Source organism: Trichechus manatus, unplaced genomic scaffold (genome assembly GCF_000243295.1).
Source record: "Trichechus manatus latirostris isolate Lorelei unplaced genomic scaffold, TriManLat1.0 scaffold00017, whole genome shotgun sequence".
Lineage (NCBI taxonomy): Eukaryota > Metazoa > Chordata > Mammalia > Sirenia > Trichechidae > Trichechus > Trichechus manatus.
The window spans coordinates 18,544,616-18,567,682 of record NW_004443953.1 but is presented as its reverse complement, the minus strand read 5'-3'; the positions used below and the strand labels follow the sequence as shown (position 1 = coordinate 18,567,682).

The 23,067-nt window shown below is 48.9% G+C and overlaps 1 protein-coding gene across 3 annotated transcripts; it reads left to right on the top strand.

The window, feature by feature from the left end:
* The first annotated feature begins 10,972 nt into the window (after positions 1-10,972).
* MICAL1 (microtubule associated monooxygenase, calponin and LIM domain containing 1) lies at positions 10,973-23,052 on the top strand. 3 transcript variants are annotated; one of them, XM_023727637.1, is made up of 25 exons: positions 10,973-11,029; positions 12,537-12,881; positions 12,957-13,164; positions 13,443-13,547; positions 13,892-13,996; positions 14,323-14,478; positions 15,100-15,200; positions 16,112-16,369; positions 16,894-17,009; positions 17,194-17,320; positions 17,468-17,546; positions 18,114-18,252; positions 18,724-18,926; positions 19,101-19,189; positions 19,327-19,368; positions 19,609-19,680; positions 19,797-19,953; positions 20,286-20,362; positions 20,615-20,891; positions 21,041-21,153; positions 21,440-21,553; positions 21,681-21,774; positions 21,988-22,087; positions 22,189-22,262; positions 22,710-23,052. In XM_023727637.1, the coding sequence occupies exons 2-25, from the start codon at positions 12,624-12,626 to the stop codon at positions 22,856-22,858; spliced, it is 3,213 nt and encodes a 1,070-aa protein (XP_023583405.1). In that variant the 5' UTR covers positions 10,973-11,029; positions 12,537-12,623; the 3' UTR covers positions 22,859-23,052. The 3 variants fall into 3 exon arrangements, with proteins under 3 accessions (XP_023583405.1, XP_023583407.1, XP_023583404.1); XM_023727639.1 differs by having other exon boundaries at positions 18,111-18,252; positions 18,724-18,914; XM_023727636.1 differs by having other exon boundaries at positions 18,111-18,252.
* The last annotated feature ends 15 nt before the right edge of the window (positions 23,053-23,067 follow it).

Sequence of the window (23,067 nt, the reverse complement as noted above, 5' to 3'; positions counted from 1 at the left end):
GTGTCTCTTGTAGGCAGCATATACATGGATCGTGTTTTTTTATCTATTCTGCCACTCTCTGTCTCTTTATTGGTGCATTTAGTCCATTTACATTCAGCATAATTATTGATAGGTATGAGTTTAGTGCTATCATTTTGATGTCTTTTTTTGTTTATTGTTCACAGTTTCTTTGTTCCACTTAATTTTTTCTGCTGAGTCATTTTTATGTATTTTCATTGTTGTTGATTTTGTGTTTGCTGAGTTTTTATATTTTTCTAGTTTTTTATTTTGACTAGTAGGATGGTTAGTTTCCTTTGTGATTACCTTATTACTTACCCCTATTTTTCTAAGTTTATACCAGTCTTTTATTTCTTTATATCGCCTTGACTTCCTCTCCATATGAAAAATCTATGTCTACATTTTTTAAGTCCCTCTTTTTTGTTTTAATGTCATCTTTTGCATACTGACTTCTGTTTCCCTATTTTCAGTGTTTTAGCTTTGATTTACTTTTGTGGCTTCCCTATCTGAATTGATATCTGGTTGCTCTGTCCTGTGTTCTAGTCTTGGGTCGTTGTCTAATGTTACTGATTTTCTAACCGGAGGACTCCCTTTAGTATTTATTGTAGTTTTGGTTTGGTTTTTGCAAATTTCCTAAATTTCTGTTTATCTGGAAATGCCCTAATTTCGCCATCATATTTGAGAGACAGTTTAGCTAGCTATATGATTCTTGGCTGGAAATTTTTTTCCTTCAAGGCTTTATATATGTCATCAGATTGCCTTCTTGCCTGCATGGTTTCTGCTGAGTAGTCGGAGCTTAGTCTTATTGACTCTCCTTTTTAGGTGACTTTTTGTTTATCCCTAGCCACTCTTAAAATTCTCTTTATCTTTGGTTTTGGCACGTTTGATTATAATTTGTCTTGGTGACTTTCTTTTGGGATCTACCTTGTGTGGAGTTCAGTGAGCATCTTGGATAGAGATCTTCTCATGTTTCACAATATCAGGGAAGTTTTCTGCCAACAAATCTTCAACAATTCTCTCCGTATTTTCTGTTATCCGCCCCCCTTCTGGTATTCCAGTCACTCGTAGGTTATTCCTCTTGATAGAGTCCCACATAATTCTTAGGGTCTCTTTATTTTTTTTATTTTTTTATCTGAGTGTTCCTCAAATACATGGGTGTCAAGTGCTTTATCTTTAGTGTCACTAATTCTGACTCCCATTACCTCAGTTCTGCTCCTGTGACTTTCTATTGAGTTGTCTAATTCTGTAATTGTTAATCTTCTGGGTTTCTGTTTGCTGTGTCTCAGTGGATTCTTGCAGTCTGTTAAATTTGTCAGTATGCTCTTGTTTAACTTTCTTAAGTTCTTTTATTGCTTTGTCTGTATGTTCTTTGGCCTGTTATACGTTTTGCCTGATCTCTTGAAGATTTCTGTATATTAATCTTTTGTATTCTACCTCTGGTAATTCCAATAAGTTGTCTTCCTCTGCAAGGTTTCTTGATTCTTTGTTTTGGGAGCTGGCTGAAACCATCATGGTCTGCCTCTTTATGTGGTTTGATATTGACTATTATTTACAAGCCATCAATAAGTTATTATATTTATTTATTTAATGTTTGCTTACTGTGTCCTAGTTTCTTGTTTTGTTTTGATATTCCCATATAGGCTGCTTGTGTGAGCTAGTTTGATTATTGGCGCCTTTGAAGTTCTAATGTCCTGTCACCAGGTGGTTAGATCTATTACTAGGTATGTGATCCCAGGAGTCCGTTTAGTTTTCTTGTGTGCTTTCAGCTCAGGTGTCCAGGTAGTCGGTCACCAAGTATGTGTGTAGGCTGTCACCTACAGTCCTAGACGGGCAGGGGTGATTAGAATAGGCACAGGTATCTGACTGCAGTAGGGGGTCACACGCTGAGCAAAGCAGGGGGCTGATGGTTGTCCCTGAGTGGGAGTAAAGCTTGTCCCTGTTCCCTAGAGTGTGTAGGTGAGTGGGTTCTGTAGCCTGAATATGGGCACCCAGTGCTGTTGGCTGTATGGACTGGGAGGTGCTACTTATTCTTGGACTCCTATCACAGGTGGCAGTGCCATGGGTGGAGCCAGCAGTCCTCAGGCCCCTGATGTGGGCAGGTGAGGACCCTGCTTAATGAGCAGTGTCAGATGTGACAAACCTGCCACTCAACCATATAGCTGATATAGCTGAAGTTGGGCTTCAGGTATATACCCTGTTGTACTGTGCTAATGAGGGCCTACGCTGTTGAAATGGGCACACACAGGTCTATGCAGGGTTGAAAGCCAGTCAAAGTCTGTGAATCCCTTATGCCTGTGCCTTGGGAGCTGTGGCTGCCCTGAGTTCCCAGCTTAGGGAAGCTGACAGATTATTTTTTCCTGTTAATTCCCTCTCCAAGGCCAGAAGAATGTCTCAGGGCACGTGACAGCCCCCACTTCCAGCCCAGAGGATGTGGCAATTGCTGAAGCTGCTGAAACCTGGCCAGGACTTGGTGCAGAGCAGGGACGGAGCCGGTAAACTGGAGAGAAGTTCTTCCCAAACAGTGTTTTTTGATCTGTGCAGTAGGTTAGACATATGTACGTATCTTTTGCTGATTGAGTGCCACTTTGGTTCTGGAGGCTTGAGTAGACTCTCCACTGCTCAATCTCTCCCGACATGGAAAACCCTTCCTGAATGCCACTGCCAGCCTTACTGAGCACACCAGCCAATCTGCCCACAGGGTTCTGGTGCCCACCAGGTCAAGTCTGGCAGCTCCTCGCTGCTTCTGAACCATCTCTTCCTCCCTCTGCCACTCAGTCAGATTCCTCAGCTTTGCCTTTGATGTTTAGGGCTCCTAGATTGTCATATATAATCGATTCACTTGCTTTTTCGGGTCTTTGTTGTAAGAGATGTCTGACTACTCTGCCATCTTGACCCCACCTCCTGGAGACAGTATTTTTGAAAGTAAATGTCCTCTCCTAATCTTAAAAATAATTTTGGGCCTCAGAGACTTTGTAGCCAGCATGTGTCTTTAATCATGTTATGATTTTAAGTAATCACCAAAAGATTTTGTTTGGGTTAAATTTTAGAGCTCAGGGTATTTTATTGAGCACTTTTCTGACCACTTATATACTCTCAAGTAAACTAGTTGAGAATTTTTGAGAAAATCCCCCAAAAAAGGTGGGCAATAGGATATCTGAATTAACAAGATGCTGGTGGAGAGTAGGGATGACCTTCCCTAGAGTTAACAATCTTTACATCAGTTACTTGTTTTCTTGTTTCCAATATCTTTGATTTCACTCAAATCAAGTAAGTGTTTTGGGGGATTAAAATAATAGAGAATTCTTCAAATTTGAGAGAGGATGAACACATTTATGTTGCATATTTGCCAAGTTATATATTGTTGTATGTAACTCATGAAATTTCCAAAATGATATGTTTTATGTGTGTCAAAGTAATGTTAAATCAGACCTGACTAGAGCACAGATAAAAATTTTACAAATACAGTTATACCCGAAGTATTATTTCAGGTTCTTGATTTAGTCTTTTAAACTGTTTAAGCTTATTCTTAAAATGGAAATTTTTACTGGCCCACATTTTCTCCAGGAAGTGTACCTGGTATTAAAGTAAATGAATTTTTGACTACTCACATTGGATAGCTAGATAATCAGAAAATATGGTTACATGACTATTTATAAGGCATGTTTAACTAGCTTTATGACAAGCTACCTTAGTGCAATCTAATAAATATGAGCCACATATTTAATTTTAACTTTTCTAGTAGCCACATTAAAAATGGAAAAAGAAACAGGTGAAATTAATTTTAATAATATATTTTATTTAAAATGACATTTGCGAAGTATTATAATTTTAACATGTAATCAACATAAAAATGTATTAATGAGATATTTTACATTCTTTTTCATACTAAGTCTTCAAAATGTGGTGTGTATTTTATACCTACTTACCGTACATCTCAATGTGGATGTAATGTTCATCAGATATACTTGATCTGTATATAAACCAAACCAAACCCATTTCCATCGAGTTGATTCCAGCTCATAGTGACAGAGTAGAACGGCCGCATAGGGTTTCCAGGGAGCGGTTGGTGGATTCAAACTGCCAATCTTTTGGTTAGCAGCCTAAGCTCTTAACCATTGCACCATCGGGGCTGCATCCATATATAGGTTTCGTAAAATTTACAGCTGAAACCGTAGGTTCACATATTCAAGTAGTTCCAAACATACTTAAAATTTTCTTCAGTAACTGAAATGAATATCAGTTTTTAAATTTATGTTAAAATTCAGTTCCTCACTCATTCTAACCACATTTCAAGTACTTGATAGCCACATGTGGCTAGTGGCTACTGTCTTGTACAGCACAAGCTACCTGTTTGTTTTCTAGCTTGAGAACCAGTCCCAGCCATAAAATATCTTCTAGAAGAGTTCTAGATTATTTGATCAGCTGTCAAAGGGAAGCGAGAAAAGGACGGCTGTATAAATCTAGCATCAGTTCTGTGTACCAAATACACATTCTGCCTTTTTGAATGAAATCCCTAATTTAAAGTTCAGTGAGTGCTGTACACAAAGGAAATGTCATGTATGTAAAAATGTTTCTAATATGTTTTTAGGAAATTACATTGCTGGTACAATGTTTCACAATTTATTTCCTACTAAATGTGTGCAACTTTTTAAATTGTTTTAATGAGCATAGAGATACAAAGTGTGCTTCTTAGGAAATAGTAGAATATTATGCTTTCTGGCTACTGAAATGCACCATGTCACTTTTGAAGATGAATTCCTTTGTGTTTTTTTTTTTTGCAGTAGGGGGCTAGCCTTGGGAAGGCTTGAGCTGTTACTATCAAAGTAAGTTATTCATGTGCTCGTTCCTATATTTCTTAAAACTCTCCTTTCCACCTCTAACCTGTGTATTTTCTGCACTTGTTTCTTGTGTTTTAAATACAGGCGGTCCCTGGGTTATGAACATCCGACTTACAGATGACTCATACTTGTCCTTTAATATTATGTAAGTTTGCCTTCGCTTTGAAACAATGGAAGCAGCCTTTGCTTGCAACAAATTCTTCATCACAGTCACCTTCACTTGCTGCAGATGCAGCTTTTAAATCATTGAAAAGGCTTTAAGCTTTTTCTTGCACTAAAGTAAGGCTAACTAAGAACTATGTGCGCCTCTTCCACCTTACCTGCAAATTCACCTTAAAGACACAGGAATGGATCTTGTTGACAACCCAGGGACTGCCTGTATTGCAGTATTAATAATCCTGAGGAATAAAATGAGATTTTCACTACATATACTTACCTCTAGGTTTTCTCAAATTGGAGCAACAACAATATCTGCCATATATTGAGTCTTTACAAATGCCAGAAGCGAAACCAAGTGCTTTAGGGCAGTATCTTAGTAAGGAACCCTGGTGGGCACAGTGGTTAAAGTAGTCGACTGTTAATTGAAAGGTCAGCAGTTCGAAACCACTAGCAACTCCAAAGGAGAAAGATGTGGCAATCTGCTTCTGTAGAGATTTACAGCCTTGGAAACCCTATGGAGTCGCTATGAGTCAGAATGGATGGCAGTGGATTTTTTTTTTTTTTTTTTTTTTTTTGGCTTATCTTAGTGCTTCTCAAACCTTTTTCATGTCATGGCACACAAAAAACAGGATGTATACAGCACCTTGTGTTTAGGGAACTCCAGTCACCTCAGACCATGACTGGCCCCCAGAGGGTGGAGGGGAGCAGTGTCTGGAACACACCTGTAACCCTTTTGAAGCACATTTAATCTTCATGACATTCCTATAAGGTAATAATAATATGCCTGTTTTACAGATGAAAAGATTGAGGCCCAAAGAGATGAAGTCACTTTCCCCAGATCACAGTTAAGAGGCAGAACTAGAACTGGGGCATAGGACCAGCTGATGCCACTATACTGCTTCTACCAGAAGGGCATAGTGTCACCAGTCTTTTGAAACTTTAAGCTAGATTTCTCTTTATATATGATCAGATTGATGTAATAAGACCTTTTTGGCTAAAATTGGCTTAAAGCTTAATGGAAATTTACGAACTATATGAAAGTTTACTACTAAAGTGAAAACAAGTTTAGAGTATACCTATTTTATTTTTCTACCCTTATTTTTAAGTAATGAGATAAATTTTCCTCCTCAGTTTCCAAGCTTAAATAAACTGAGTTCTTAAGAATAGAAAGAAAATCCTTTGTTTTGTCTTGCTTTTGTAAATAGCAGGTATGGAGTAATGACCCCTAGACAAATCCCCTTGCCCTTCTTTTGTAAATAGCAGATACCAAGCAATGCCCTCTAAAAGAAGCTGAAAGTCATTGTGATTGTTTATCTTGCTTTCAGTTTCTTTACACATAATCAAGCAGCAAAGGTTGTTGTTAAGACTTGAATATATGTGTGTTCATGCGTATTTCATTCTCACCTTGAAACATGTACCACATTAGGAGAGCTTGTAAACTGAAGCGCATTGAATCACATTTTTCAACACAAAATACAGGTGCTTGAACACGTTTAGATTACATTAGCAAGGGATCATCTTAGCTTTTTTATTTATGTGAATCTGAAAAGTGATAACTGTACAATGTGAAGTGTTGAAAGATAGGATAAAATTTGAGCAGGAAAGGGAACTTCCTTGATCTTAGAGCATGGATTTATTATTTATTTTTAATTAATGTGTATAATATTAGATCAAATATGAATTTGAGTATGATTTTTCCAAAAGAATAGCTTGGCTTATAGTTTTAATTCATGCTGCTTTTAACCTTGTTAAATGAAAAGTTGAACTGAAGCTTCCTTAGGCTAAATTAGAGTTAAGAACAAAACTGTCCGCATTTTTAGAATCTACCTCTCATAGGAAATTTTAGTATGATTAAGTGGCTTCTGGGTACATTTTTCCAATAATCTTAGTGTTTGAGGCATGTAAGCACTCTCATAACAAAAATACCAGAAAATATTTAAACTGATCCTGAACGTATTTGTATTTCTAACCTTTACAGCCTCTCAGAGTAGAGTTCCTTGTATTATCTTAGAGCTTATGAAATCATTCCACTTTGACTTCTGGGTAAGGTACTTAAATAAAAAGCAGCATACAGATCAAAACCAAAACCAAACCTATTGCCGTCGAGTCAGTTCCGACTCCTGTCAACCCTATAGGAGAGAGTAGAACTGCCCCGTAGGGTTTCCAAGGCTGTAATCTTTACAGCCATGGATAGGCTGGTGGATTCAAACCACTAATCTTTCAGTTAGCAGCCCAGTGCTTAACCACTGCACCACCAGGGCTCCTAGCATACAGATAGGTAGTGGGGAAGAATGAGGGACCCAAATTTTGATTCACCCACCCTAATCAGCCAAAAGAAAAAGCTGGGAGTCAATAGGGCCCTCCTCATCCCCCCACCCCTACCCCTATCCAATCCATTACCATCTCCTGCCATTTTCACCTCAAGATATATTTTGAATCCTTCCACTTCTCTCATCCCCTCTGTGACTACATGGCCTCTCACCTGGACTCCTGCCAAGGCCTGACCAATCGTCTCCACCCCCTACCTCACCATCTTTCTCCACTGGAAGCAGTATTCTGTTTGTGCTCACGATAACCCCCTTAGCATCAAGCAGAGAACCTTTCAAAATGAACGGGTTTGCGTTCTCATTAATGCAAATATGATCACGTCTCTACTTAAAATCTTTAAGTGCTGTTTCCCACTACAGTTAGAATAAAATCCCCAATCCAGCTGCTTCTTAGGCTCCTCTTCCCTGTGTTCACTTCCAGTCACACCAGCTTCCTTGCTGGTCCCTAAACACACCCAGCTGTGGTGATTTCTCAGCCTTGAAAGGTTTCCGCCCCCTACCCGCTTAACTAATGTCTTGTCATCTGTGATCTGTTAGAATTCAGCTGAAGTGTTACTTCCTCAGGGACGCCCTTTGTGATCCCCTAATCTCCATCAAGTCACTCTGTCATGTTCTTTCATAGCACCCTGTACACTTCGGGCTCAGTTTGTAATTATTTTCATGTCAGGAACCCTGTCTGTCTGGTCACACTGCAACAATAATTCCAGGCCCAGGACCATCAATTTGTTGTTTGAATGCACGGACTCGCAGGTGCAAGGCCATATTACACGTTGGCTTAGACATGTCACCCGGAGTGCTAGGGACCTAGTTTCTGGCTCCAGGCTCAGAAGATGAGAGGTTGGGAGGTAAGGATGGCATTGCAAGAAGATGAAACACAGCGAGGGTTAGGTGAAAGGGGAACCTGTCTTAATTACTCAAGTTTATAAACGGAAGCCACTGCTGGCATGATTATTTGCAAAAGCATTAGACTGTGATCCTTTGAAAGCTGACTTTTCACCCATCAGCCACTTCTTTGATCCAATAGGAACTGTCCAGTGTGACAGTGCCAGTATTTTAGTTCTATGTACACATATAATGGGAATCATGCTTCAAAGATTCTAATGAAGGAGAGAAATATCTGCAGATAAATAATAAATTTATTCTTTTAGCTTTATAATGGGGTCATTTTTTAAAGAGTTCTATAAATAGAACTTAGTTTGGGTCTTCAAGCCTGGACATTTCTTGGAGCCACCAACATTGAATAATAGGATTTTAGAATTGAAATGGACTGAGGAGGTTTAGTATTTAAACTGCCTTCATTTAGAAACGAGAGGACGGCAGAGTGGTGGTCAGTGATTTCCAAGGTCACAGGTGGCTAGTGTGAGACAAAGCAGCTGGAATCTGACCACAGCTGGGTTCCAGACCAATATATTCCCCATTGCTTTATGCTCTGGTGTATATCTTTAATTAGCATAAAATGAAACTCCAAGTCATCAGTTTCTTTGCACTGATGAAATCATTCTTGTTCTGTGATCTTTTTCTCCCTTTAAGTTTTATTTTGTTGTTGCTGTTGAGAATATACATAGCAAAACACATACCAGTTCAACAGTTTCTACATAGTGACGTTGATTACATTCTTAAAGTTGTGCAACGATTCTCACCCTCCTTTTCTGAGTTGTCCCTCCCTCATTAACATAAACCTATTGCGCACTAAGGTTCCTATCTAATATTTCGAGTTGCTGTTGTCCATTTGATCCCATATAGTTCTTAAAAGAGCATAATTCTCAAGGCAGATCTTTTTTACTAGTTAAGCTAAACTACTGTTTGGTTTTAAGATGACTTCAGGGTATATTTTTGGCTTAAAGTTTAAATATTATCTCAGGGCAATAGTTTCAGGGGCTTATCCACCCTCCATGGCTCTAGAAAGTCTGGATTCCAAGACACTGTGAAATTCTGTTCAGCATTTTCTCCCTTTTGATCAGGATTCTTCTATGGAATCTTTGGTTAAAATGTTCAGTAATAACTGGACACCATCCAGTTCTTCTGGTCTCATGGTAAAGGAGGCAGATGCTAATGGAGGCAATCTGTGATCTTTTCTGAAGTCAGTTTTACCATTTTCCATTCAGAGAGCCACATTATCCTGTTTGGCTGGAACCACAAGTCACTGAGTCAAGGTCCAGAACCTGTTGGGCCTCTGCAAATGCAGGAGAAGCTGGTTGTCATCTGCTCATGAAAGGGAAATGGGATGGTTGTAAAGGCTGGTAACTCATTTACAGTGGACTTTAGAACATTTTTATTCTATGTATTTAAGTATGGGTGTGTATGATATTCAGCAAATTCATTTCAAGCCAAATACCGAGTCACACTCAAGAGCTAAGATGGGTCCAGCTGGGAGGCTGCCCTAGTTTCCTGAATGTGACCTGGCTGAACTCCCTCTTCTCCAGGCAGAGAGCAGGTATTTCCCCTTGTACCTGCTTCTCAGCGGAAGCTGGAAGTAGTGAGTGTGCAGGTCTCAGAGGGTTTCCAGATAAAGCGCAAAGTGAGAAGAACAGGAGAGCCATAGGGCACCCAGCTCTCTTCTGACCCTGGATCTCAAGGAGAGCAACCCTTCTGTTTATTTCTTGGTTTTGTTAATGTTTCAAGTGTAACAGTGTCACTTCTTCTAAACAAGAAACAGCTTCTTATAATGCCAGGCTTTTACTTGTCATGTTGGGTCAACACTGCTGTAGTGGAATCCAGATAGGCCTGGGCCCCAGTGCCAGTTCTGCTACATGAGAATCTCTGTGACCCTGTTTCTTTTTCGGTTAAACGAGCGTTGAGCATTGAGATCATAACAGACGCCAAATAAACGGGAATTGCTGTTTTATTAACTGTTGAATGATCTCGGACAAGTCCCTTCACTTTCAGTGCTGTTTCTTTATCAGGAATATAAGGAAGTTGATCCCAAAGGTCCCTCAAGCCCTTTTCAGCGCTGACAGTTCTTTGGGTTCTCACTCTAAGGCATTCTTGAACTTTGGGGATCTATCCCTCTTTTAAACCCCCTTTTTTCATTTCCCCGCAAGACCTCCTTGTCCCTCACTTGCCCGTGTCTTAGAGGCAGCTCTGTGGCAGAGGATGCGTATTCCGAGCTTGGATCCACAGTGAGGCATCCGGGCCGTGGATACCCGGGTGGGAGAAGCGAGGAGAGGGCAGACGTTCCGGCACCACTCTCGGACTTGTCAGCTTCTCCAAGCTTCTTGCCCAGCGCTCGAAGGCGTCCGTGTAGCTGCTACTGCGCCAGGGTCGGGGATCCTCGCCTAGTCTGCTGGGGAAGGGCTAGTCGCGCAGGCGCCAGGAAGGAGCCCGAGGCCTCGGGTGAGCGGCTGGGCACTAGGCGCCCCCGGCCCTCGGGCTCCTCGGACCCGCCAGGCTCAACCAGGGTCTCCGGCCCCCAAGCGGGAACTGGATGCCGGCCGCGCCACTCCGTGGGACACCGCCCTGCAGGGGCTGTCCCGAGCCGGGCCCACCAAGTAATGAGATGCTAATGAGGCGCTCTTAAAGTCTCTGCGGTCTCCGCGCCCTGCTCTCAAAGTCCAAACCCGCTGGACTCCCTGGCTGAGCGCACCGGTTCCGCCCCCAGGCATCCTCTAGCTCGCCTTCCGCGCAGCCTCCGCCTCCCTTTCCTCGTTCCCCGCGCCCCCACCGCTTTAACCGGCAGGAAGCTGCCCATCCCGGCTCCGGCGTCTCTCGGTAAGTTCTCTAGCTGCTCCCGCTGTGCCCCCCCTGCCCACTGGAGCCGGGGCTGCGTCACAGGGGCCCTTCCAGGGAAATGCGGCCCCCAGGCTCCGGAACTGCACCCGTCCGCTCGAGCCCGCCTCCCCTGACGTCCACGCCCGGCGCAGCCCGGCTTCAGACTTTACTGTCCCGAGTGTGGGACCCTGCCCCGCCTCCAGTGGTCCAGCTCCCTTTCCATCCTCCCAGACCGCTCGGCCCGGAGCCACCTCCCGCGCCTCGCACATCCTTTGTTTTGGTGGTACCGGGCTTGATCGCCCCTCTCTTCTTCACCGAGGTTCTCCTCCTTCCACTCCCCCACCCCCAAGGGAGATCTTTGCACTTCCTGACGTCCCGTCCGCCCTCGACCAGGTGATTCGCAGCGAGTGACTTCAGACCCCTTCTCTTGTCTCGGCGCAGCCAGATGGGTTCTGGCTGGGATCCCAAGGGCGGCGGGGCGGGAGCGGTGTCGGCTCCAGGACCTGCCCCAATCGCTAATCCATCCCCCTTCCCCCAGTGGGCAACCCCGTTTTCCGTATCCTCGGATTCCTCCCGAGCCTAGCTTGAGAAAGCCTCTCTGACACTCCTCAAGTTGCGTGGGAGGCTGGAGCGTGGGGTAGGGGGGACAAAGGGCGGCCTTGTCCTGCAGAGATTCCTGGGAGAGCGTGCCGGAGCTGGGAAGGGGATGCGGTGGGGCGTCAATTGGGGTGGGAGGAAGCTGGGACGTGGACTTGGCAGCTGTCGCCCCTCGCCCGCCCCCGAAGCTCACAGGAGCAGCGGCAAGTTTTCAGGGGAAGTGGCTTGACCACAGAGAGTCAGAAATAGACCCAGGCCTCAGTCACCCAGTCAGTCGCAACATCCTCCGGCCGTTGAGGTAGCTTTGGAGGTGGGAAGTGGAGCCTATACAGTTAGAAGCTGCCTCCCCCTCCCTCAGGAGGGGAGTACGAATGCTGAGGAGCAGGAGACACAGTCCACACCCAGCGTGTCACTGACGCCATCGAGGGGCGCCCGGAGCTGGGAGGCCTGGAGTGAGATGGGGCAGTATGGGTGCCCAGCAGCTGGGGGTGGAGGTATTAGATCTGCCTGAGCACAAAGGAAGCCTTCCTCCCTGGCAGCCTGCCCTCCCCACGTCTGAAAAATTCCTCCAAGCCGTTTCCACGGCTTCAGGAAGGCAAGCTAAGAACTAGCCCCCCGCCACCAGGGCCCTAGGTAGCGAAATGCATTTGGAGATCCCTGAACTGAAAGGCTGAACTGTAGGCTCTTGTGGCTTCCCCAGTGCCCTCTATGCCCAGGACTGCTGATTTTTCATTTCCAAATATGGCAAATTTCATTTGGAGTGCATGGGATAGCAGCTGTCTTTGGAGCGGATCCTGGCTGAGGATGGGGCCGGGAGGGAGGAGCAGAGCTAATCAAGTGTGGAGCCCAAGCTCCCCCCAACCCTCACTCTCTTCTCCTCCCCTTCCTTTTCCCTTCCTCCTTTCTCCAGCCTCCCTGCCTTTTCTCCCTCCTTCTCTCCAGCAGCTACTCCCCTCTGCCCAGCTGCTCCCCTCCCTGGGAGCCCCCCGGGGCCTCCATGGCGTTGCTCGCCTCTACCAACCCAGCGCATGCCCACTTTGAGAGCTTCCTGCAGGCCCAGCTGTGCCAGGATGTGCTGAGCAGCTTCCAGGGGCTATGTGAGGCCCTGGGGGTGGAGGCTGGTGGGGGGCTGACCCAGTACCACAAGATCAAGGCTCAGCTCAACTACTGGAGTGCCAAGTCCCTGTGGGCCAAGCTAGACAAACGAGCAGGCCAGCCTGTGTACCAGCAGGGCCGGGCCTGCACCAGCACCAAGGTGGGTCCTGGAGAATGGGGGGAGTCATAGGAGGGAGGCAGGATGCCAGGCCCACACCACTCTGTGTGTTCACAGTGCCTGGTGGTGGGCGCTGGACCTTGTGGGCTACGGGCTGCAGTGGAGCTGGCGCTGCTAGGGGCCCGTGTGGTGCTGGTGGAAAAGCGCACCAAGTTCTCTCGTCACAACGTGCTCCACCTCTGGCCCTTCACCATCCACGACCTGCGAGCACTCGGTGCCAAGAAGTTCTACGGGCGCTTCTGCACAGGCACCCTGGACCACATCAGTGAGCACCACGTGGTGGCCTGGTGGTGGCCTGGAGGGGGTGGGTGAGCCTGGGTTTAGAGGCAGGCCAGGGCGGGAGCTGCTGGGCCAGGCAAGAGACAGAGTAGACAAGAGTCACTTCAGCCAAGTGACCTTCAGGACTTAGGTCCCTCATCTGTAAAATAGACAGTTGGGCTGAGTGATCTCTAAGACCTTCTCCAACCCTGACCAGGCACACACTGATGCTCCAGGACACTGTGCAGCCAGGCTCCCTGTTCCTAATGTCCTCTTCCCTTCCAGGCATACGGCAGCTTCAGCTGCTACTGCTGAAGGTGGCATTACTGCTGGGGGTGGAAATTCACTGGGGTGTCACTTTCAATGGTCTCCAGCCCCCTCCCAAAAAGGGTAAGTACTCCTCTGCTCCCAGAAACCCCTATCCGTCAAGGAGATCTTGGTCTGTGGGAGAAATAGGCTGGGATTGGGAGCCAGCTGAGTCTCCCTTTCTATTAGTGTGGCCTTGAGTGAACCACTCCGAGCCTCAGTTTGAGCATCTGTAAAATGGGAATAACATTTTCTTCCTTCCCTACCTTCCATGGCTGTTGTGAAGGTGTAATTTGATAGACAATGTATTATTGCTTTCTAAACCGTAAAGTCCTTTACACATTTAGTTACTTTGCTGGCTTGCCCTGGGAGTGTAGGGGCCCCTTCCAACTTCCACCCCTTTGTGCCTCTCATACCTTCTGCTGCAGGGGGTGGCTGGCGTGCTCAGCTACAGCCCAGCCCCCCGACCCAACTGGCCAACTATGAATTTGATGTTCTCATCTCGGCTGCTGGAGGTAAATTCGTCCCTGAAGGTGAGTAACTCCTTTCCCTCAATGAAGCCAGCATTGTGGGTTTTCTAGGCTATTATATCCCTCATAGGGGTCCTTGAGTGGTGCAAATGGTTTACCCTCGACTACTAACCTAAAGGTTGGAGGTTTGAAATCACCCAGTGGCTCCGTAGGAGAAAGGCCTGGCCATCTGCTTCCACAAAGATTGTAGCCAAGAAATCCCCATGGAGCAGTTCTACTTTGTAACATATATGGTCACCATGAGTCAGAATCAACTCAACGGCAGTGGGTTTGGTTTTTGGTTTTTATACCCCTTGTCCTCCTGCCACTACCCACCCTCACACCCCCAGGCTTCACAGTTCGAGAAATGCGAGGCAAACTGGCCATTGGCATCACGGCCAACTTTGTGAATGGGCGCACCGTGGAGGAGACACAGGTGCCCGAAATCAGTGGCGTGGCCAGGATCTACAATCAGAGCTTCTTCCAGAGCCTGCTGAAGGCCACAGGTGGGGGCCCCTTCCTCTTGCCTGGCTGTGGGCTGGCTCACTCCTCTTCCTCCCTGAGCTGTCCTCAGTCCTAGAATCTCATCTTTGTGGCTTGGCAGCAAAGGGGAAAGAACCTGTGCCCCAGGGATTCAGCAGGCACCACCCATTTGGCCACCCTGTGTGACATATCTTGGCAATCTCTCACAAAATGCATGTACCACAAGATCAAGGCTCAGCTCAACTTCTGGAGCTCCTTTGTGCTTCATTGCTTCGTGCTTCTCTATAGGTCGTTTAATATAAAACAATATAAATTCAAAATGAAAGTGGCACTTCAAGAAGATGCCCTATGTTTACTCTGTCTGCACACTGCCACGCCCCCTGGGAAGTACACATCCCAGCTTGTGAGGCCAAGCTGTCATTCCCTGCATGTGACCTTGTGGTACAGGTCTCCCAGCTGCTAGCCTAGCCCTGCTTCCATTTTTGTCCCAAGCCCTCAGCCCTCCTGGGCCTGAGACAGATGGTCCTGGGCCTGTGAGACACTCACTGCAGTCTGAGCTGCGGTCCCAGCTCTCAGGTTAGCAGTGGTGGGGTGTTTGGAGAAGTGACACACACATATCTCCTGCTCCCTTCCCTGTCCCCTAGGCATTGATCTGGAGAACATTGTATATTACAAGGATGACACCCACTACTTTGTGATGACAGCCAAGAAGCAGTCCCTGCTGCGGCTGGGGGTGCTGCGCCAGGTGGGGCCCAGGCCCGGGCAGGGAGGGGCTGGGCGTTGGGCCCTGGGAGGAAGAGGCCAAGACGGGGTGTTGAGGGAACCCACCTTCTCCTGCCTCTGCCCCAGCTTTTCTCCAGTTCCACAAAGTCTTCTCTGGGATTTACATGGCCACTGGGATCATATTCTGAGCTATATACCTTACACCAGCACCAAAATGGTCAGCAGTTCAAAGTCACCAGCCGCTCCTTGGAAACCCTGTGGGGGCAGTTCTACTCTGTCCTACAGGGTTGCTATGAGTCGGAATTGACTCAACAGCAACAGGTTGGACAGCTTAGAGGACCAGGCTTCATGAGACTCCCCACCAATGGGTTTTTGGTTTATACTACAAATGTAAGCTTCCTGAGGACAGGGGCTTTTGTCTCTGTCTTATTGTCAATTCTCAGTGCCTTGAATGGTGCCTGGTATGTAGTAAACACTCAATAAGTATTTGCTGAATGAATTAACTAATTGAGTGAGTACTATGTGCCAGGTACTGTGTTGAGAGCTCTATATGAATTTTCACATTTAAGTCTCATGAGTACCTTTGGAGATAACGCATGTTATCTTTAAATGGTGAGGTAACTGAGGCTCTGAGAATCTCAGTGTCTTGTCCAAAGCAAGTGTATGACAGTAATGATATTAGGCCTCTGTGGTAGGACAGGGCCTGGAGCCCTCAGTAGCAGGGTGAGGCAACCAGTTGCCTTCAGTCAACTCCGACTCACAGTGACCCTATAGTGTGAGGCAGGACACTTGAATTTTAACTTTGACTCAGCCTTCAACTGCGGTGTTGTCTGGGGAAGCCCCTTCTCTAGGCCTCAGTATGTGCACCCTAAACACCAAGTGGGATGGGACTGGTCATTTGACCCTGCTGGTTCTGATCTGTTGGCCATGTAGGACTATTCGGAGACCGATCGGCTCCTGGGAAGTGCCAATGTGGTGCCCGAGGCTCTGCAGCGCTTTGCCCGGGCAGCTGCTGACTTTGCCACCCATGGCAAGCTCGGGAAGCTGGAGTTTGCCCAGGATGCCCACGGGCGGCCTGATGTCTCTGCCTTTGACTTCACAAGCATGATGCGGGCGGAAAGCTCTGCTCGTGTGCAAGAGAAGCATGGTGCCCGCCTGCTGCTGGGACTGGTGGGGGACTGCCTGGTGGAGGTGAGGGAGTTCAGGGTTCCCTGACTGGGGAGGATAGTGGGGCTTCCTCCTGCTTTGAAAGACAGGGACTGCCTGTAAGAAGGTACAGGGATTTCCTGGTGGGGGGAGGAATCTTCCTAACAGGGAAAATAAAACCAAACCAGTTGCCGCTGAGTCCATTCCGACTTGCGGCAACCACATGTGTGTTGGAGTAGAACTGTGCTCTATAGGATTTTCAATGGCTGATTTTTCAGAAGTAGATCATCAGGCCTTTCTTCCAAGGCACCTCTGGGTGGACTCAAACCTCCAACCTTTCGGTTAGCAGCCAAGCACGTTAACTGTTTACACCACCCAGGGACAACTCCTAGTAGGGAGGTAAAAAAGGTTCGCTTGTTTAGGGGAGGAGCTGAGGGCTTCTTGGTGTAGGTGAGAGGCTGCTAGTGTGGTGAGGGGAGCCGCTCTAGTCTGACCTTGGGGGGCATCTGGGGTTAGGGTGCTCCTATTAGACTCTCATTGAGCTGTTTACTGTCCCTCTGACACTGCAGCCCTTCTGGCCCCTGGGCACTGGAGTGGCCCGGGGCTTCCTGGCCGCCTTTGATGCAGCCTGGATGGTGAAGCGGTGGGCAGAAGGTGCTGAGCCCCTACAGGTGTTGGCTGAACGGTGAGGCCTGAGTTGTCGAGGGGACTGGATGTGGGACAAGGGTCAGGGAGGGGGGGAGGGGGTGTTGGGTAAATAGATGACGGCTTGGGCAAAAGAGAATAAAGGGAAGGCCTGGCAGTCCTGAGGGTTGAGTGCTGATGGGTGCCCTTCTATTTGTACCCCTGCCCCCAACCCCCATCCCCAGTGAGAGCCTGTACCAGCTCCTGTCACAGACATCCCCGGAAAACATGCACCGCAATGTGGCCCAGTATGGGCTGGACCCAGCCACCCGCTATCCCAACCTGAACCTCCGGGCTGTGACCCCCAACCAGGTCAGAACCCCTCCCACCCCCAGACTTCCCAACTCAGTCCAGTCACTGCCTCTGTGGGTCAGTCCTACCCCAGGCGGGCCCCTTCTTCAGGGGCTGAGGTGGGGGGCGTGGTCAGCCTGACTTGAAAACTAAAAGGAGCTGCCTTAGGTACGAGACCTGTATGATGTGCTAGCCAAGGAGCCTGTGCAGAAGAGTGACAAGACAGATGCAGGAAAGCTGGCCACCGGTGAGCAGACCCTGCTCCAAAGGGGATGTCCAAAATATTTACCGGCAGGCTCAGGACGGGAGCAGTATGCTGGAGGATGCTTAGTTGTTGGGTGGCAAAGAAGTTTGGGGTGTCATGAAGGAGTAGAGGGGCAGCGGAGCACTCAGCAGCAGCTGTTTGCCAATCTGCACGGAAGTACGTAGATATTTTAACAGCCCTTTCAGCCGTAGCAGTGCTGACTGCTGGCCGTGTGGTGCTGCCTGACCCGTGCCACATGCGAACCCTCTCCTTTGAGCCTCTGGGCGTCCCTGGCTCTCTCTGTTCACAGCCTGCTGCCCTCTAAGTGGCTAATTGTGATTTCACTTTATTCATTCCCCTACTTTATTCCAACAAGAGATTATTTTAAATGAGAAAATCAGGATAGAGGAGGTGCTGCTGACAGTGAACCTCAGGCTGGTGCCCCGGTAGGGATGGGGTTCCTGACTCAACCTCCCATAGAGATACCACCCCCAACACTGGCTCCCCGTGTGCCAGGGCTGGGGCGAAGGGCCTTGGGCACAGCATAGCCTTCTCTCCCATGGTCAGCAGGCACCCAGGAGGCGCTGCTGCACTGGTGCCAGGAGCAAACTGCTGGGTACGCAGGTGTCCATGTCACCGACCTGTCCTCCTCCTGGGCTGACGGGCTAGCTCTGTGTGCCCTGGTGCATCGGCTGTGCCCCGGCCTGCTGTAAGTCTGGAAACAGGCAGCGGTGGGGGCCCCTGTCAGACCATATGTCTCTTTCATGCCCCTGGCCCTCGATCTACTTCAGGCAATAGGAGTGTAGCCAGATCACTGTGTGGGAGTTAGCATGCCTGGTTGAGTCCCAGCTCCCCCACTTACTAATAATCCTTATGCCCACACTTCACCTCCCTAGAGACAGAATTCCTGCTTGCCCTCCTGTCTGAGTCTTGTGAGAGTCAAATGCACTAAGATAGGGGAGAGCTTTGTGAGTGCTAGAGGGCTCCCAAGGTCAGAGCAGCTTTCAATGGGTGGGTGGCAGAGAGGGACAAAAAAGAACCTTTACACCCTCTCTTCCCTTTGAGTCCCTCTGCCCCTGCCCCATCTCTCCCCTCCTGGTGTCCCTATCTTCCCAACCCCTCTCTCCCCAGTGAGGCCAGGTCTTGTCTCCCACTGACTTCTCTCCCCCATACCTCACAGGGAACCCTCAGATCTGCAGGGGGTGGGGGCTCTGGAAGCAACTTCGTGGGCGCTGAAGGTAGCAGAGGAGGAGCTGGGCATCACACCGGTGTCGTCTGCACAGGCAGTGGTGGCAGGGAGTGACCCGCTGGGCCTCATCGCCTACCTTAGCCACTTCCACAGTGCCTTCAAGGACAAGCCTCACAGCCCAGGTGACCTGGAGGGTAGGTGGGTGGGACAGCACTGGGGTGGGGAGGTGGGGTGTGTGTGTGTGAGAGGGTTGAGGGAGCCCTCTGAGGGCTACCCTGGGGAAGTGTCCTTGGCTGGCGTATGGCTGTCTGTTCTAGGGGAACAGTATTGGCCTCCCATTTCCCCTGATACCCCAACTCCCCATGCAGGCCCTGTCAGCCAAGGCTCTCCAGGGACCTCCAGTGCTGTGCTATTCCTTGGCAAACTGCAGAGGACCCTGCAGCGGACCCGGGCCCAGGTAGAGAAGCAGCAGGGTTGGGGCTAGCAGGAGTGCCCAGTGGGAGGTCCCTGGGTAATGGTGAGGGGACATTCATAACAGGGGAAGGGAAACTAGGGGCTCAGAGCCCCATGCTCAGGGTATAGGACTTCCTGCAGGAAAATCGGGAGGATGCTGGTGGCAAGAAACCTCGCTTGGAGGTAAATACAAGCAGGGCTGGATGGTCCCTGTCCCCTTTTGTCCCCCTCCACCAGGTATTGTCTGCCCTATGTGTGTCCCCCCATATCTTGCTCCTTGCCCCATGTCCTGTAACCTCCCAGCCTGTCCCCCTTCCTAGTCTCACTCTCCTCTCCTTCCTGCCCTTTCACCTTTGCATAGCCATTCCCCAGCTCTTTCTGCCCCTCTGCCCTCCTGGCCTGAGCACTTATTCCCCCGCTTAGGTAGAGGCTGAGACTCCAAGTACTGTCCCAGAGCCCAGTGCACCCCTGACACCCCCATCCCAACACCAGGAGGTGAGAGTAAGACCCTGTCTGCACACAGAGGCCTGGGGAGGGCAGGGCAGAGGTGTTTCTGGATGAACTTTCAGCTAGCCCTGGCTCCAGCTGACCCTGTGTCATGGGTGATGCAGGCTGGTGCCAGGGACCTATGTGCACTCTGTGGCAAACACCTCTATATCCTGGAACGCCTCTGTGTCAACGGCTGTTTCTTCCACCGGAGCTGCTTCTGCTGTCATGTCTGTGAGGCCACGTTGTGGCCAGGTAGCTATGGGCAGCACCCAGGAGATGGTGAGTGGGCCTGGGAGGGCTCCAGAGAGACTGGGGGGCTGGCCCTCCCTGGGCAAGGAGCTTGAGGGTTGAGGTGAATTGGGGTTCTGGGCATGAGGCAGAAACAGGTTCAATATGGACTTTTTTCCCCCTGAGCTTAGGGTCTTTTCTGTCTTCTCCAAGGTTCCAAATCAGGGGTTCTAGAGAACCAGGAGGCTGGCAGAAATGCATCTGCAAATCCAGAGTCCTGTGTCTGCCACTTTGTCTGATAAAACTCTGAGTGGTTTATCACTTATTACTGGGTTGCCTCCATCTGATGCCTCCTTCCTCCTCGCCTTTCCCACCTTTTCCAGGGCACTTCTACTGCCTCCAGCACCTGCCTCAACCAGGCCACAAAGAGGATAGCAGGGACATAGGCTCTGAGAGTCCGGTAAAACCCGTGAATGTGTGTTGGACGGGAAACAGGAAGGGGGTTTCTCCAGCTCAGCTGACTTTGTAAACTCCATGAGGGATTTTTGTCTGTTTTATTTATCAGTGTATCTCAAGCGTCCAGAACACTGGCTGATACTGTTCAGTAAATGTTTAATGAATGAATAAATGCCACATCCCACATTTACTCCAAAGGGGTGGCCTCAGCCCTACACTGGGGTGGGTCAGTGACCTGACCACATGGCTTTTCCAGGAGCTGCCTGCACCAGGCAATGACAGCCTGCCAGCAGCCCCCTTGATGCCCACGGTCCCCCAGGAGGAGGCCAATCCTGCTCCAAGTCCCAGCCGGCCTGCCCGTCGGCTGATTCGCCTCTCCAGCCCAGAACGCCAGCGCTTATCCTCCCTTAACCTTACCCCTGACCCAGAAATGGAGCCCCCTCCCAAGCCCCCCCGCAGCTGCGCTGCCTTGGCCCGCCAGGCCCTGGAGGGCAGCTTTGTGGGCTGGGGAGTACCAGCCCAGGGACCTCAAGGTAACTGCTCTGCCTCTGCTCACACACGTGCTGACCCAGAGTCAGGGGTGGTGTAAGGGCAGGTAGTCCTGGGACTCCTGCAAGGGGAATCCTGGGGAATGGAAAGGGAGAACGGGATCCCAGGCCATGTTGAGCTCTCCTCTGCTCAGGGCTCCCTAGCTCAGCTCTTGTGGCCTTGGAGAACGAAGAGAGTCCCCCATCCAGTGAAGAGGAAGAAGAGGAGGAACAGGAAGATGTTACTTTGGATGAAGACACAAAGCAGGTGAGTGGGAAGAATGCTGGCCACCTGCTCTACCCAAGCCAACGTGTCTACTGAACACCTCTGTCCCTGCCACACAGAAGTCTACACCACAGTCTCCTTTGAGCCCTTCTCCTGGAATATCTTCTTCACCCAGTCTGCCTCTTTCATGTCTCTAAGCCTCCATTATATCTACCAGAACTTATCCCATTTCCAGTCCAGTTCTTTTCTGCCCCTCCCAAATGGAGCTTCCCCAACCCCCATCCACCAGAGGCCAGCCCTGCCCCTGACTGGTCTGACCCTGCCACAGGCCCTGCTGACCTTTGCTAAGAACTCAGGCACCATGGACAAGTATCCAACATGGCGTCGGAATCTGCTGCGCCGTGCCAAGGAGGAGCAGATGAAAAGGTTCCACAAGGCCCAGGTGAGCCCTAGGAGTTCCTGGAAGTTGTGACGGAGTGGAAGTTCTGAGACTGGGGATCAGGGCCCATCCAAAGCGCCCTCCTTTAGTAATCTGAAGATCTCTGGGCCTCCTGTCTTGTACCCCTCAGGCCATCCAGCGGCGACAAAATGAGATCGAGGTTTCTCTGAAGGAGCTGGAGGCTGAGGGCACAAAGCTGGAGCTCGCCTTGAGGAGCCAGAGCAGTGAGTGAAGACAGGGGAGGACAAGCTAGGATGCCCCTTTACCTACCAGCACTGTGTTCCACCCTGAGCAGTCCTTCCAACCATCAGGGTCTGGCCCAAAGCATACAGCTCTTGGACACTCCTTGTAACACCCCTCTTTCTCTGGGCTCTGTATCTCCTAAGTCCTTGGCTGGATACTTCCTGACCACCTCTCCCCCTCTTCCTTCTTATCAGCTTCCCCAGAACAGCAAAAGGCACTGTGGCTAGAACAGCTGCTACAGCTTGTTCAGAAGAAAAACAGTCTGGTGGCTGAGGAGGCTGAGCTCATGATCACGTAAGGGGCGGGGGATGGTAACAGTGGCATGTGAACCAGGCCCAGCTAGGTCCTTGGGGCACCCTGGACAACTGTGCCTCATCTATCCCTGACCTCCACAGGGTGCAGGAGCTGGACCTGGAGGAGAAACAATGGCAACTGGACCAGGAACTACGAGGCTACATGAACCGGGAAGGTAGGCGCGGCGTAGGGAGGGGCAGACATCATGGGACTGGTGTTGCACAAGCCTTGTGATCACAGATACAGACCACATGTACCAAGATCCATGTGCCTCTGAAACAATTCAAGGGAGGAAACCAGAGGATGGAGCTCCAAGGCCCCCACCTCTCCCTTTAATTCAACCAGAGCTGCACTATTGGGTTTTTGCAGGAAATGTCCTTCAAAAAGAAGCTGCTTCTAAATAATGCTAGAAACCACTGGAGTTAACAAACCTCCTAATTTTACAGATTAGGAAAAGATTTCCTTCAAAAATGATACTGCTTCTAAACAATATTAGAAACCACTGGAGTTAACAAACCTCCTAATTTTACAGATTAGGATATAGAAGTCACAAAGGCCAGGATTAGGTTGTGTCTCTCTTACTTTCCTGTCCTGTTCCCTAAGCTTCCCCTCCTCCCTTTAGAAACCCTAAAGACAGCTGCCGATTGGCAGGCTGAGGACCGGATCCTGAAGAAGCTGCTGGATGTGGTGCACCAGCGAGATGCTCTGATCCGCTTCCAGGAGGAGCGCAGGCTCAGCGAGCTGGCCTCGGGGATGGCGGCCCAGGGCTAGAGGTCCGAGGGCTGTCTGCATTCTGCCCTACAAGAAAGATGCCCATAGTGCATCTCCCAGCTGTGTTCTCAGGACCAGTGCCTGACATCACAACTTTGCCTGAGGACAGTGCTACCCCTGCTTATCTAGGCTGCCTCTGAGAGAGCCTCAATGTTTACAGTAAATATGTTTCTGCCACAAACAAGGCTCATGCTGCCTGAAGTTGGGGG